Raw genomic sequence first — 14074 nt, 5'->3', positions numbered from 1 at the left:
GCCGTCGCCAGAGATGTGATCTAAAGAATGGGGTCAGCCTTTCTAGCCTAACAGCTGCTAGTGGGGTCACTTTATCAGGCCTAACAGGCGCTGGTGAGGACGAGGAAAGGGGTTCTTACCTTCATCCCCAGCCATGGTGAGGCCACGGTGCCTTGCAGCAACTGTCCCTGTCCCGGAGAGCGCCTGGGTCGATACTGAGCAACCCCGTGAAAGCAGAGGCCCCCGAGCCACGAGAGCCACGAGAGCGCTGAGGAGCTGGGGGGGGGGGGGTGGCGCGTAAACTAATAGACTTCTGCGGCTGCGCAGTATTATCCGCGCGGTCTGTGAGTCTATTGGGGGGGCAGGGAAAACACCAGCTTTTGGCGCCTGGCCACCTTCCCGCCAATTGGCAGCTACTCAACCCCACCCTTCATGAACTGAATTTAAAAAGTAAATAAGAAGCATAAAATTTTTTAATATGTCGAAAGGTTCCTCCAAGTCGTTGCACTGCTTAAGCTATACTGGTCTGTTTTGCTATTTTCTATAGAGCTCTGTGCTGCATTCCTCCATGAAATAACTGCGAGAATTTAAGTAGCTCTCTTCATAGTTCTAAAAAGCCGGTAGGTATTAGTGTCCCATATAAAGATGAGAAAACTGAGTTAGATGGGCTTTATGGCAAACGCCTTTAATCCCAGCAGCCAGGAGGCAGAAGCAGGAGGATCTCTGTGAGTTTGAAGCCACCCTGGCCTACATAGTGAGTTCCAGGACAGCCAGAGCTACACAGAGTAGGAAAGACAAAACAAAACAAAACAACCAAAAAAAAAAAGGGAGAAAAAGAAAACTAAACCTGACAGAGGAGAGTTTAAACCTGACAGAGGAGAGTTTGATCTACTCAAAGCCATTAAACTCATGGCAATTTTAATTAATCTACTTTTTCACAGATCAGGTCCCATTATGCAGTCCAGGCTGACCATGAATTCCTACATTGAAATGAGCATTTTGTCCCCGCAACCCCTAAGGAGTTGTGTATTTGCACCGCATACTGAGCATCAAGCTCAGAGCCAGTGGTCCCTGCGATCAGACACCATAGCACACTCTCCCTTTCCCTAGTTAATTTACTCCCATCTTAGCAATGTCCAGTAATTCCTCATACTATTCAAAGCCTTATTATTCTTATGTTTCTTTGTTTCTATGTGCGTTTGTAGGGTTTGATGGATTTTATTTGTTTTGTTTTTTAGGCTCTCCTAAAGTCTGGGGCTTGAACTTGTGATCCTCCTGCTTCTGGCTCCAGGGTGGTGGAATTTCAGGCATTTGCCTCTACACAGAGATTTTTTTGTGATAACTAGCACCAAAACACTTATAGAACATTCTGGTAACAAGGGGTCACTCCTCTAGGGTTCCTCAGAAAGTTACCTTCACCTGCACCAAGGCCTCACTCTAAGTTCCTGGTGGAAACTTATTTTATTAAATATAAAACAGAATTTTGCTTCTGTTCCCTTGTGTAGTCAAATATATGATAAAAAATTGTAACTGTGTCTCCTAATCTGGGAGAAACTCTGCATTTCTTTCCCACTAAGAAAGAACTGATATTCATATTGGATAGAATATTGTTGTGTCGTGTCATTAAAACACATCAATAATTCCAACAATTAAAAGGCAAAGCCAGGAGTATTGTGAGTTCTGGGACAGCCTGGGCCACAAAGCAGAACTAAAGATTGTTGGGTAGTAAGGACCCAGTAATGTTCAAAGCCCAGGATCCACCAACTATTGCAAAAGTACCAAAAAGAAATATACAAATAAAATGGGTCTGTGTTTGTCATTGTATGAGAGAGTAAATGTGCATAGGAGGGTTATAGAGAAACTGAATGCTGGAAATTGTCCCTCAGGTTAAACTTTGCCTGGTAAATAATTTTCTTTTCTCTAATGTCACAACTCCAGCTTTGGTTGATAAAAGGCCCTAGAGAGAAATTTTAGGATGAAAAGGAGGTTGTCCCTGGTGCCATGGGTTCTTTGGGGAAGCTGTGGCAGAGTGCAGTTTTCCCCACTCTGTAAAGAGTAAATATCTGGTAAGTCCTAGAAAGCATGCTTCCAGTACCTTGCAGAGAGTATATTTCTGGGAACTTCAGGAAGGTGGGTTTCCATGAAATTTAAGAGAATGGATATGCATCACGTTCCACCAGAATAATTCCACAGTGACATGTCTGCTGTTAAGTCATAGTTGTATACCCTTGGAAAAGCCACTTTAGCCCTAATATTAGTACCTGTCTTGTTTTGTATTTGTTTGACTGTTGAGAGAGGCCTTTAACTTTCAATCCTTCTGTTTCAGCTCTTTAAAAAAAATACTTTATGTGTATGTGTGTGCATGTATTCCACTTCCATGCAGGAGCCTGCAGAGGTCAGAAGAGGCATCCGATCAGATTCCCTAGAACTAGAGTTACAATTTTTATCAGTCATGTCGGTGCTGGGAACCAAACTGGGGTTCTCTGCAAGAGCTGCATGTGCTTTTAACTGCTGTGCCATCTCTCCCTTTCCCAGAATATTGAATGTTGGTATTACATGTGTATGCCACCATACCTAGATTTACTGCATGTTTCTGGCAGATATAATTTATATTCTATTTGGAGTTTTCTTGAATTATTACCAGCCAATTACTCATTATTTCAGTCTTCCATTTTGCTGCTGTTGTTTATGATACTGTTCTCTATAGTCCAGGCTGACCTAGAACTTGAAATCTTCTGTTACATCCTCTTTAGTGGTGGAGGAATAGACATGTCTACTTATACCCAGCTTTAGTATTTGTTTCTCACAGCTGTCATTCATGGTGCTTTTAGCATTTTTCTTCCTCCATCACCTTCTTTCTTTCTTTTTCTTTTCTTTCATTTTTCTACACAGCGTCTTGATATGTAGCCCAGGCTGGCCTTGAGGCCAGCTCACCTTAAGTTCCCAAGTGCTGAAATTATACACAGACACTGCCACATCTGTTTTTTTTTTAAATTAATGTTTGTGGCATGTATGTCTGTATTTGTTCACTTGCAGGTGAAGTCCAGAGTCAACATTGAGTGTCTTCTCCAATTTCTCTCCATCTCTTTTGAGACAGGCTCCCTTTCATCTCAGAGTCCCTGGAGCTCACTGATTCAGCCAGACTGACTGGACAGCAAGAGCCAGAGGTCCTCTAGTCTCCACCTCGCCAGATATGAATCACAGCTGCTGCAACTGGCTTTTCCCATGGGTACTGTGGAAAGCATGTACATTTCCTATGGGGATCTGAACTCCAGTCCTTATGGTTACACAGCCAGTACGCTACCAACTGAGCCATTTCTTAGCACCTTAAAATTATTTTTTAATCGTTGCTTTAATTGCACAAAATATTTTAATCTTTATGCTAAAAAATCTTCTAAAACTTTTATAGTTGTGAATTGCTCTTATAGTTATTATGAAAAATCTAGAAGTGCCCTACATGTACAGGAAACCGTATAATAAACTTCTGAGCATGTATTACCAACCAACAGCAATTTCAATTTCAATGCATACTGCAATCTTCTGTTCTACTTAGTACTTCTTTATATTAAGCTTTCCCCTCCAAATTACTGTGTGTTTTTCTTCATATTAGAACAAACAGGTCCACTCTTTTGGATGTCCTTCTGGCATTTAGTACATGATTGAAGTTCCAAGTTCTTAACAACCTCCTTCATTTTTTTCTGTTCAGTCCTCTGTATGCATATATTTGGCTCTTCTTCTCCAATGAAGGAAATGAAATTAAGGAAAAAAAAACAATTTCCTTACTGTCACTCTTAAGGCTATCTTTCCATTTCCAGACTACCTAAAATGCATAAACTTGAGTATGGCAGAATAATAGTGACCAATAAATAAGGGCAATTTTGCAACACAACAGAAATATCAGGTGTTTGCTTAATAGTCAGAGTAGTCACATTGTGCTGGACTGGCTCATGAAGAATAGCCATCCCCATAAATGTAACTAACCCATATTCTAAAATATTATAACATTAAAGAAGAACATAAAATTAGCAAACACCATCCCCTGCCTCAGATGGGAACTAGAAAAAAAGATTTGTATTCCAAATGAGAACTGATAATAGTTGGTCACCTGAAATAACTGGCAGAAGGTATGACAGGGCAAAGGTTCACCAATCTTGTCTCAGCTGAAGCCATTCCTTATTTAATCTGAAACTGGACCCCCCTTTTTCCCTATGCCATCTTTGAAAAGTCCCATGGGAAAATACTCAACCCTGTTCTAAAATCTCCCAGTAGTTTGCTTTACTTCCATCCATTGGCAATTGCCAACCAGAATGTCAGTTTTCTATATTCTTTGCCTGTAAAAGGCATTCTAGGATGCTCCATGGGAAGTGCTTCTCTCCAGTGCAGTTGCCAGCGGCTTAATAAAGACTTTGGTCATGCTCAATGGTCCTTGTGTCTCTACCCTGCAACTGAAAAGCAAGCAAAAACTCTCTTATGAGGAAAATGTTAACTTACTTCTACAAATACATTTTGGGTAAAATATTCAGCATAAAATGAAATAAAACCAGACTGAGAAGATCATCAGGAGATCAGAGTGTGCCTCTATTAAAAGCACTGGAGAGGTTGAGGTAGGAGTAGAACCCCAGATTCACGGGCTACATGAAATCCTGTTTCAAAACAAAATAAAATTGTAAGAGAAAGAAGCAATACATGCACGCATGGTGAAGGAGTATAGTCTCCTGGTTCACTCTGTCTTGCTACTTAACAAGAAAGTGCTTATCCTGATAGGTTCTGAACCAGTTACCCTGGTCCTCTGAAACCGGCATTAGTATCTTAGAACAAACATTCAGATCAAAAGTCCCAAAGTGTTCAACAAACACTCAGCAAGGCGCTTTCACCATAGGGAAGCCAACTAATTCTGGGAGGCAGGTTCCTGAACCCGCACTTCTGTAGCCTCCCTTTTATCCAGGCTGGATCTGTGGGAGCATGGACAGTACTCAGTGGGCAAAGCACTCTAGAGGACTAGGACCTGAGTTCAGATGCTCAGAAGCCAGAGGCAAAAGTCAGGTGGGTGTGTAGGCCCATCAGTAGTCTCAGGATGCTGAAGGTAGAGACAATACAGGGAAAGGACAAGTTCAAGGACCTCTGTTTCAAGATGTGTCCTCTTCTTATCTCCATGGACTACTATACCCCTATAGGAAGTGGTGACCTTCATTATGCCAATAAGGAAACAGTTGCTCAGGCCATATAGCCAAAGTCTGACCTACAGAACCTGGCAGAGATGTGGCGGTGGCTCAACTCCAACAAGCTGGGGTCAGTCTTTCCCTTTAAAAACTACTGAAAACAGAAAGATGCCCATGTTCTTGCACAGAGAGGATGCTCTAACTGAGAGGCAAAGAAACACCCTAAGAGGCCCTTTGTCAACACTAAAAGTCACTGGTAGTTTGTCCTGAGGATATGGAACCCTGCACACCACTTTCACAGGTGCTTGATGGCATGTCTCCCCGCACAGTGGTTTTCTAGTCAGTTCCCATAGATATACGAAGAAAATTGTGCAGTGTTTACTAAATATTTCCAGTTTGTGGTCGCTGGGTGGCATTCATCTAAGGATAGCTGTGAATGAGGCCCAGCACAAAACTATAAACTTAAATAAAATTTTTACAAAGAATTTATACAGTGTGTGTGTGCACACACACGCACATACGCAGGTGCACATGCACACGTGCGCCACAGTACAAATGGGCAGGTCAGAAGAAAACTTACGGGGTTGGTTCTCTACTGACACCTTTATGTGGATTCTAAGAATTTAACTGCAATCCTTGGGCTTGGAGGGAATTACTTTTATTCTCTGGGCAATCTTGCCAGCTACATTGTATTTTTAACCTTTTTTTTTTTTTTTGTAACTCTATTGCCTTGGTTCTTGAGCATGAACTTTGTAGATGACAACATCATGCGACAATATCAAAAAGCCACACCTCAATTTCTGACTTCGTGTTGATGTCACAACATGTACTTCTGTAGGATGCTGTGTATTGTGGTTCACACAAGGGCTGCTCCTATTGTGGAGCATCTACCACAGAAGACTACTAGGACACTGGTTTAAAGCAATGAGAAAGTCTTAATTAGCCAGCAGTGACTGCACTGGATGCTCAGGATGCCAGTGTAGGCCTGGGCCTTTCTCAGGGTGAGCTTTTAAGGACAAAAGCCATGTTCTCTGTTAACATACTTCAGTTAACAAAAGCAGTTAGCCAGAAGCAGAACAGCAGAAGCCCAAAAACAAGATTAGTATATTTAGAGACTTTCCCAGAACTATGGACTTTGAAGGATTAGTTTTTTTCTTTTCTTTTCTTTTCTTTTCTTTTCTTTTCTTTTCTTTTCTTTTCTTTTTTGGCAGGTGGTGCTATCTGTAAGCTGGCACTTCCATCATAGAAATAAGTTGTGCTAATGGCTGGGAGCCTATTAAGGTCTGGGAATTGTCAGTATCCCATAGTGGTCTTACTGCGGGAGTCAAATTGTGGACTTGCCCTGCTCTAAAGTGGTATTATGTAGTTTAAGATGCAGGGCCCTGATAGTAATGCAATCAGAATGAGAACTAAAGGCCCAACCACTGCTCGTAGCAGAGTAGCTAGCCAGGGAGAAAAAAAGAACAGATACTTGCATCAATTATTTAATTCATATCCTTGTCTTTTACTCTTTTTGAGTTTTTACGCAACTATGGCAAGATTTTTTTTTCTAATTACACGTGAGAAATTAACATAGAAAGAACAGGTTTCTTCCAAAGCCATACACAGTCCCCCTTGTCTCATGAGAAGCAAGCCTAAGCCTCTCTGTTTTGTAGGCCCATTCTGAAAAAGAATCTGTCATTTTAACTTATAAATGGAAACTTTTAATACCTCTAGGTCCTGATCAACCTATCTACTTAGATTTTGAAGTTTTTATATTGCATGATAAAGGCTAGTGTGTTTATGGCAGTTGCTGGCTTCAGCCAGGAGTGGGATGAGGACAGGAGCAGCTTTTCACTTTTTTCTCTGTAGTCCAGGATCCATATTAAAGAGCATTTTCATTTATTCCCCATTATTTAGGTAAATCTGATGCAGAATGTGTACTAAGATACATAAAAGGAACTTCTCCATTTGGAAAACATCAGAGAGGCACATTTAGTCCAATCATTAGGACATGCCCACCAAGCAGTCTCAGGGGCCCAGTTACATTGCTATTGTGCAGATGAATCAACCTGGAAAGCTGAATAGCAGGCAGCAGAAAAGGGGAAAATTTCTAGGTTAAAGGTTTTGGATATAAGCAAGTTCCATCCTCTTGTAAATCATCCTCTAATGGTAATTTGGACTGGCCACAGTCAGTGAGTTTTGCCAATCAATGGGCTGATAGTCTTGTTAGTTCATATCATTACAACGGTCTAAGCATAACCAGCAATCCTGAATGATTTATGGCTGGGAATGATTAACTATGTGGCAGACCTCGTGAAGAGTAGAAAATAGGGATGGGAATCCCTCAGCCTGCTGGACAGCATGAGGAGGCACTTGTGCCCAGTGTGTGTCAGATGCTCTGGAGGGGAGAGTCTGTCTGGGCCTCAGCACGAGTAGAAGGTCTTTGTCAGGACTCAAATGTCTGGGGACCCTAAATGGCAGTTTAAATCTACCTGTAGTGTCCCTTCCTGTGTCATAAAGTCAGATTTCCCATGTTCTCCCTGTTTCCAAATGGCTAGAATCTTTTTAAGGGAATTTTCCAGGAAGCCTCAGTTTCATAACCCTAATTTTTCTGATGGAAACTCCCTTGTTCCTGGCAGCTAGGGAGCCTAGCTGCAAGGTGTGCATACAATTGTAGGCTCTAGGGAGGCAGAGGCAGGCACATCTCTCTTTAGCTATTAATTGAGAGCTTTTGGCTATGAAAGCCTGGCCATTGTCAGACCCCACTGCTGGAGGGAGGCCAAATCAGGGGCAAAGTTTCTGTGGGGCTTTTTAACTACCAGTTGAGCAGTTTCAGTCAGGGTGGGGAACACTTCTACCCACCAGGAAAAGGTATCCTTAAAAACTGGCAACTACTTGTGTCCTCCCTTGGTAGGTAAGATCTTGGTGAAGTTGCTTAGCCCAGAGTTTGCCAGGGCGTTGGCCTTTCATTTGACCCCATCCTGGAAAATGGATCTCTATTTTGGATTTATTTGAATACAAGCCTGGCATCTGGCTAGAATATCCTGTGCCAAGCTGTTCAGTCTAGGTATAATACACCTTGGTCTGAACAACTCAGACAGTTTTGTGAAACACAGAAAGGTAGCTTGGTGAAGGTCACTTACCAGAGTCCTGCCAAGTGTTTCTGCAAGAATGATATTTCCTCTGGTGTTCTCCACTAACCTGTGGAGTTGAGATATCGACTTCATTTCTTTGTATCTTCTAGTTCCTCTTGGTTGTACAATAGAGTTTCAGGAAACACTCAGGCAAAGCACGTCGTCAGAATATCAATAGGTCCCACAGGTTGGGGACTAGATGTTTGGCAGCCACATCAGCAGCCCAGTCACCCCTTGCTTCAGGGACCTCAGCTTTTTGATGTCCTTTGCAGTGGAGGATATAACATAGGAGAAACCAAATATTCTCTGGGAGGGCCAATATTTTCTCTTTGTTTTTAATGCCTTTTCTTCCAATTATAAGAAGCCCTATCACAGCAGAAAATGTTAAAGTCTTAATTTCCATAATTCACCCACTACGTTACTATGAGAGCAGAAAATTTTGTATGTACAGTAAGAACACTACCGTCTATAGAACATAATGGCCTTAAATCTTAACTAAGATGTTTCAGGTAGTAGTGCTTGGCATTGCATAGTGTAATGAAATGCACAGGGCAAACTGCATGCATTACATGTTCAGAACTATGGTTACAAGAAAATGCTGAGATGCAACACAGGTGAGTGCTATCAGAAACACCTCAGGTTCTTTATGTATTTGCTTTCCAATTAATTTTTATTGCTTGGCATTCAGAAACCCTTTACTGTTGATAAATCTTTCTGACACCACATTAAGTTATACCACATTAAGTTCCATTTATAAATAAGACTCACAGTTTAGGAAACACAGACTTGGCTGCAAAGTGGTGGTGCATGCCTTTAATCCCAGCACTAAGGAGGCAAAGGTAGATGGGTCTCTGAGTTTGAGACCAGCCTTGTCTACAGAGTGAGTTCCAGGACAGCCAGGGCTACACAGAGAAACCAACCAACCAAGCAAACAAGCAAGTAACCAACTAGCCAAATAAACAAAAAACCAAACCAAATCAACACATGGACTTGTTCTCTCTGCTTCATTCTTGTGGTTTAAGATGTGAGCCCTGAGCTTCTGCTCTAGCTGACGTGGCTGTGGCTCGCTATCATTCTCCCCTGCATAATGCATTCTTGTCTCTCTAGAACCATAAAACAAGTAAATCCTTCCTTGAAAAAAATATAAATGGACTGAATGGACACACAGAAGCACACAAAAAGGACAGAAAAAAGAAACATGGCCAGCAATAATGGGAGTCTGTAGCTCCAGTGACTCATCTGTCACCAGGCCATCCTATCTGAGTTTGAGGGCAAAAGCTGTTGGCAGTACAGGCATTCCTGTATGTTGTACAGATAACAACCCAGATGATTCAGTGATGAAGATAGCACCTCCTGTGGCTCTACAGTACTTAAGCCCACATATTGTTATTGAAAATAAAAATGAATTTTACATTTCTGTCATGGCGTCCCACTAACAACTTTATATTGAAGTCAATGTCAAAATTTCTGAGGCTTAAAAACCTGATTTCAAAGCAATTGAACACCTTTAAAATTGTCAAGGCCATATGATACAATGGCACAAAAAATGGTTACAAAAGGCATAGGCTGGATGGCGGTGTGGATGGCACATGGTATCTGAACAGGAGAACAGTAGTGATTGTGGTATGACCAACAGGCTCTGCTGTGGACCCCCAAACTCTAGTGTCTGTGTTTCCCAGGTGAGAGGAGAGTCCATCGTGAGTGAGATGAGCAGGTCCAACCTCAGATCAGCTGGCTAATTCTGGGAAAATCTCCGGGTTTATGCTGGAATGCTCCCATAGGTGGATGCCTTCTGGGTACAGGAGTCGTAACTCTAACCTCAGGGCTCCTGATGCCAGGGATACAAGGAAACTGCACCAGGTGCTCAACCCATCTCCCAAAGGAGAATCAGGTTCTCCAAATGGCTGGGCCCAGAAAATACAGTGTCTCAGCACAGTGTCTGGGCAGCTGGAGTTCCTTAACCTCAGAACACAAAAACCAGTAACAGAGCAACTGACTCCAGGACTTCCCCTGGTGATAGAAAGGCCTTCAGGCTCCTGAGAAGCCCAGTTGGTCCTGAGGATCATACATCTGATCCCGGGAATCCCGGGCAATTCTCTGAGAACCACCCTCCAGTCAGAGCTCATACCCACCAATCAGAGGAGAGCTCCAGCAGGAATATCCAGCTTCCTGCCCAAGGCTCTTCCCATACTCCCAAGAACTCGAGTGGGCACCATAAACTACCAGCCAATGCCAAAGACAACTAGATGGCTAATGGTCAGCATAAAAACACAATCAACAAAAGCCAGAGCAATACAGCATCTCCAGAACCCAATTATCCATCAGTAGCAGTCCTGGATACCATAACACAACTGAAATAAAGAAATGACATAAAGCTATGCAAAGGAAGATAATAATGGCCCTTACAGAGGAAACCCTTAAAGAAATACAGAAAGATACAGCCAAACACATTGAGGCCTTAAAAGAGGAAATGAATAAACTGACCAAAGACATACAGGAAAATACCAACCAACAAGCAAAGGAAATCAATCAAATGGTTCAAGATCTGAAGATGGAACTGCAAAGAATAAAGAAAGCACAAACTGAGGTAATCTTGGAATTGGAGAATTTATGGAAGAAAACAGGAACTGAGATAGACGGATGGCTCTATGGACAGACGATGGTTCCATTAGTTTCCTCTTTCTTACCCATTACTTCTCTTCCAGTGATTTCTCCATTTCCAACTGCTTTTCTCCCCCCTCTTTTCCCCCCCGCTTTTTCACCGGACGCCTTTCATCTTTTCACCTTTCTCAACTCTTGTGGAACACATTCCCACTGACACCCCCAAGTTTGCGGTGTGTATTTCTTCTTCTCCGTGGATTTCATCGCTTTCCATACTGTATTCAAATTCTCATCCATTTCCTCTCTCTCTAGGACCCATTTGCAGTGTATCTGGTTCTATACTACTTCCTGCCTCCAAATCCCTCTTTTTGTGTTTCAACTGTGTCTCTGCATAGCCCTTTCCCCTGTTAAATCATTTCCTGTTCCCCACTTTGCCAGTAGTGCATTTGTAATCGAAAACTCCCAAGAGAAAGGCTGCAGGAATTTCTTTCCCTTCCGTCTCTGATAGAATGCCGTTCTGTGCTTTTGAACTGAGCCTTAGTTATCAATCCTGTGTAGGTTCCTCTAACATCTGTGGAACCCAAAAGTCTGGTCTGTGTTGGTGTTTACGGGTCCTGCTTTGAAACAGAGCCAGCTTCCGCAAAGCGGGCAACGGGCTCTTTAATACGCCCCTGGCAGTAGGGGGCAATGTAGAACCGTACACACTTCCGGTTCCCAGAATTCTCTGCAGTCTGAGCGGCACGCTGGGCGTTGGGACCGTGGCTGTGGCAGCACAGAGCCGCTTAGGCCTTTTCGGGGGTTTCTCGCCTGGCTTGTGGACTCTGAGAGAGTTGTGGACCCGGCACATGGCTGCTTAGTGCTGATTTCGGCCCAGTGGAGCCCCTGCTCACCATGGCAGTGAGTATAATGTGGTTCCGGATTCGGCGGGGCACCGCGATAGGTCCTCAGGCTTGTAGCTTAAATACAACCTGTTGACACCTTCCTGGGACTTCTTAGTTCCTTTACTTTTCCCTTAAGCGTAGGTGGTGTGGTCTTACCCAAGTCGAGGTTTATTACGTATATGAGTTGTGTATAACCTGTCTTTCCATACTGAGTAATATTTAACGTTCTTGCCAATTGTTGAGAAATTTTGGGAATGGAATGTTTTTCTTTCCTTATTTAGTTTTTCCAAATCTCTTCCCTCTTGCACACTTTCCAACACCTTTCCCACATCTCTAACCCTTTCCCTGAACCTTTGACTCCTTCCAATCTCTGTCCATCTTACAACTACTTCTTTATACTATGAAGGGTAAAAACATATGGACTTGAAATGGTCTCTTACCTTAAACCCAGTTCCTCTGAAGGAGTAATTTTATATACTAGTTAAAAGCCTGATTACACCTTTTAATAAAATTTCTGCAAATATGAAAATGTAAAATCCTATTAGTTGTTGATTTGTGATGCAAGAAATACTATTTTTTATTAAAATGTTAAATCAAAACTACAGGAAAGGGGTATGAATTTACAGTTGTAAACTGGAATTTTGGAAACCCATGAGTCCACTTTTATTTATCTATTGCTTGACATGAAATGCTGCTTAACTATGTATAGAAGTTCCACTTAAATAATTTTAAAATAGCAAGTGATTCTTTAACTTATAGGTTAGAATTTTTTAGGTAACTTAAAAATATGATTCTTGGATATTTTTTCTTTTTCTTTTCTGCTTTTCTATATTTTTTCTTTGGTACAGGGTCTCATGTAGCTCAGGCTAGCCTTGAACTCCTCATCCTCCTATATCCACATTTGAAGTGCTATGGATTTGTTTTGACATATAAAAGACTACTTTCTAATTTTGGGGGTTAGTTCTTACTAAAATAGTACTAAAATGTATCTAGAAAATTTTACTTCTGTTCTTTGGAGATCTAATTTTTCTTCATTTATTTATTTATTCATTCAATTTACATCCTTATTTAAGCCCCCCCCCTCCTTTCTTCCCATCACGCCCAAAATTCCTACCCCAACTCTACCCTTTCCTTCTCCTCAAGGAAGGAGGAGGCTCCCCCATGGGTACCAACCCACGTTTCCACATTAAATCACTGCAGGACTAGGCACATCCTCTCCCACTGAGGCCAGACAAGGCAGCTCATTTTGAGAAACTGGATCCAAAGGGAGGCATCAGAGTCAGAGAATGCTTTTGCTCCAGTTGTTGGGGGACCTACAAGCTCCCTCAATTAATCATTCCCCCAACTTTTCCATATGACAGTTTGCCTATGGTTCTCGGCATCTATTTCTATCAGCTTCTGGGTGAAGACTTTCAGAAGGTTATGCTAGCTAGGCTCCTGTCTACAAGTGAACTGTCTGAGAATTATAAACCTATATAACCCAGCTCACTTACTTTGTTTCTGTCTTTAAATTCTCAATTGTTCAAGATTCTAGATTGAGTTCTATACCTACATGTCTATATCTCATTTTCATCCTTGCTTCATGGTATAGGGCAAGGAATGTTAGCCATAATTTAACAAGGGTAAATCCCTGAGCCATCTCCATAGCCTTGCATCCTTCTTTATTATCTGCTGTATTCATGCACCTTGTAGTTCTAGCTGCTATCAAATAGTCTCTATTAGTCTGACTTTTAGAGAAGAAGTCAAAGAGGAATGAGAATGTCTTATGAGTTGCATGTGTACGGGTAGCCTCTAAAGCCCTGGGAGAATATAGATGGAACTGAGGACCAAGAGGACATCTGAGCAAAAATGGGTTTCATAAAGCTAGTGGCAATGGCAGGAGCTTCTTTTATGACTCTAATCTGAAAGTCCACTTTGTTCTACTCTGTTCATTGAAACTATCAGCAACCATGCCCCCAACACTGTATGCTTGTACACACATATAATCTCATAATTTCACTATCTGTCATCCTAACAAAAGATGAAACAGAATTGGATCATTTGACCCTTTTTCATCTTAGTAACCACTTTATAACCAGTGTTCTCTTAGATCTGTAGTTGAGTTGTAAACAGTCAAGCCTAAGTGTAATCTTTTTGTGTGTACAGTTTTGGCTTCTTTCTTCCTCTGAAAAATTATGTTAGTTGCCCATAAAGCCACCTTGCTTCCTGTCACAACTCCTCTTTCCTTGGGCATTGGAACTTACTCAGCTTCTTACACAAAGCCTGTTTGGTCTTAGGAACATATACCATATTTCTAGGGGTGCTTTAAGGCCCCAAAATGAAATTTTATTCTTTATAT

General features: G+C 41.9%; 2 protein-coding genes across 2 annotated transcripts in view; one reads left to right on the top strand and one right to left on the bottom strand.

Annotated features, from left to right (window-relative positions):
* BEND2 (BEN domain containing 2) overlaps positions 1 to 11702 on the bottom strand; it is a gene marked incomplete at its 5' end in the record, with an annotated part of 72269 nt that extends 60567 nt beyond the window's left edge. Inside the window, 2 exons of the mRNA XM_084788640.1 lie at positions 120 to 329; positions 11465 to 11702. Of these exons, the coding sequence (XP_084644766.1) occupies positions 120 to 329; positions 11465 to 11702 (448 nt within the window). The remainder of the gene's footprint in view (positions 1 to 119; positions 330 to 11464) is intronic.
* Positions 11577 to 14074, top strand: part of LOC311602283 (sex comb on midleg-like protein 2) — a 72398-nt gene continuing 69900 nt past the window's right edge. Inside the window, exon 1 of the mRNA XM_084790156.1 lies at positions 11577 to 11752. Within this exon, the coding sequence (XP_084646282.1) occupies positions 11747 to 11752 (6 nt within the window). The 5' untranslated portion in view covers positions 11577 to 11746. The remainder of the gene's footprint in view (positions 11753 to 14074) is intronic.

This window comes from Acomys minous, assembly GCF_964271855.1.
Source record: "Acomys minous genome assembly, chromosome: 7".
NCBI lineage: Eukaryota > Metazoa > Chordata > Mammalia > Rodentia > Muridae > Acomys > Acomys minous.
This window is presented reverse-complemented; position numbering and strand designations above follow the sequence as displayed.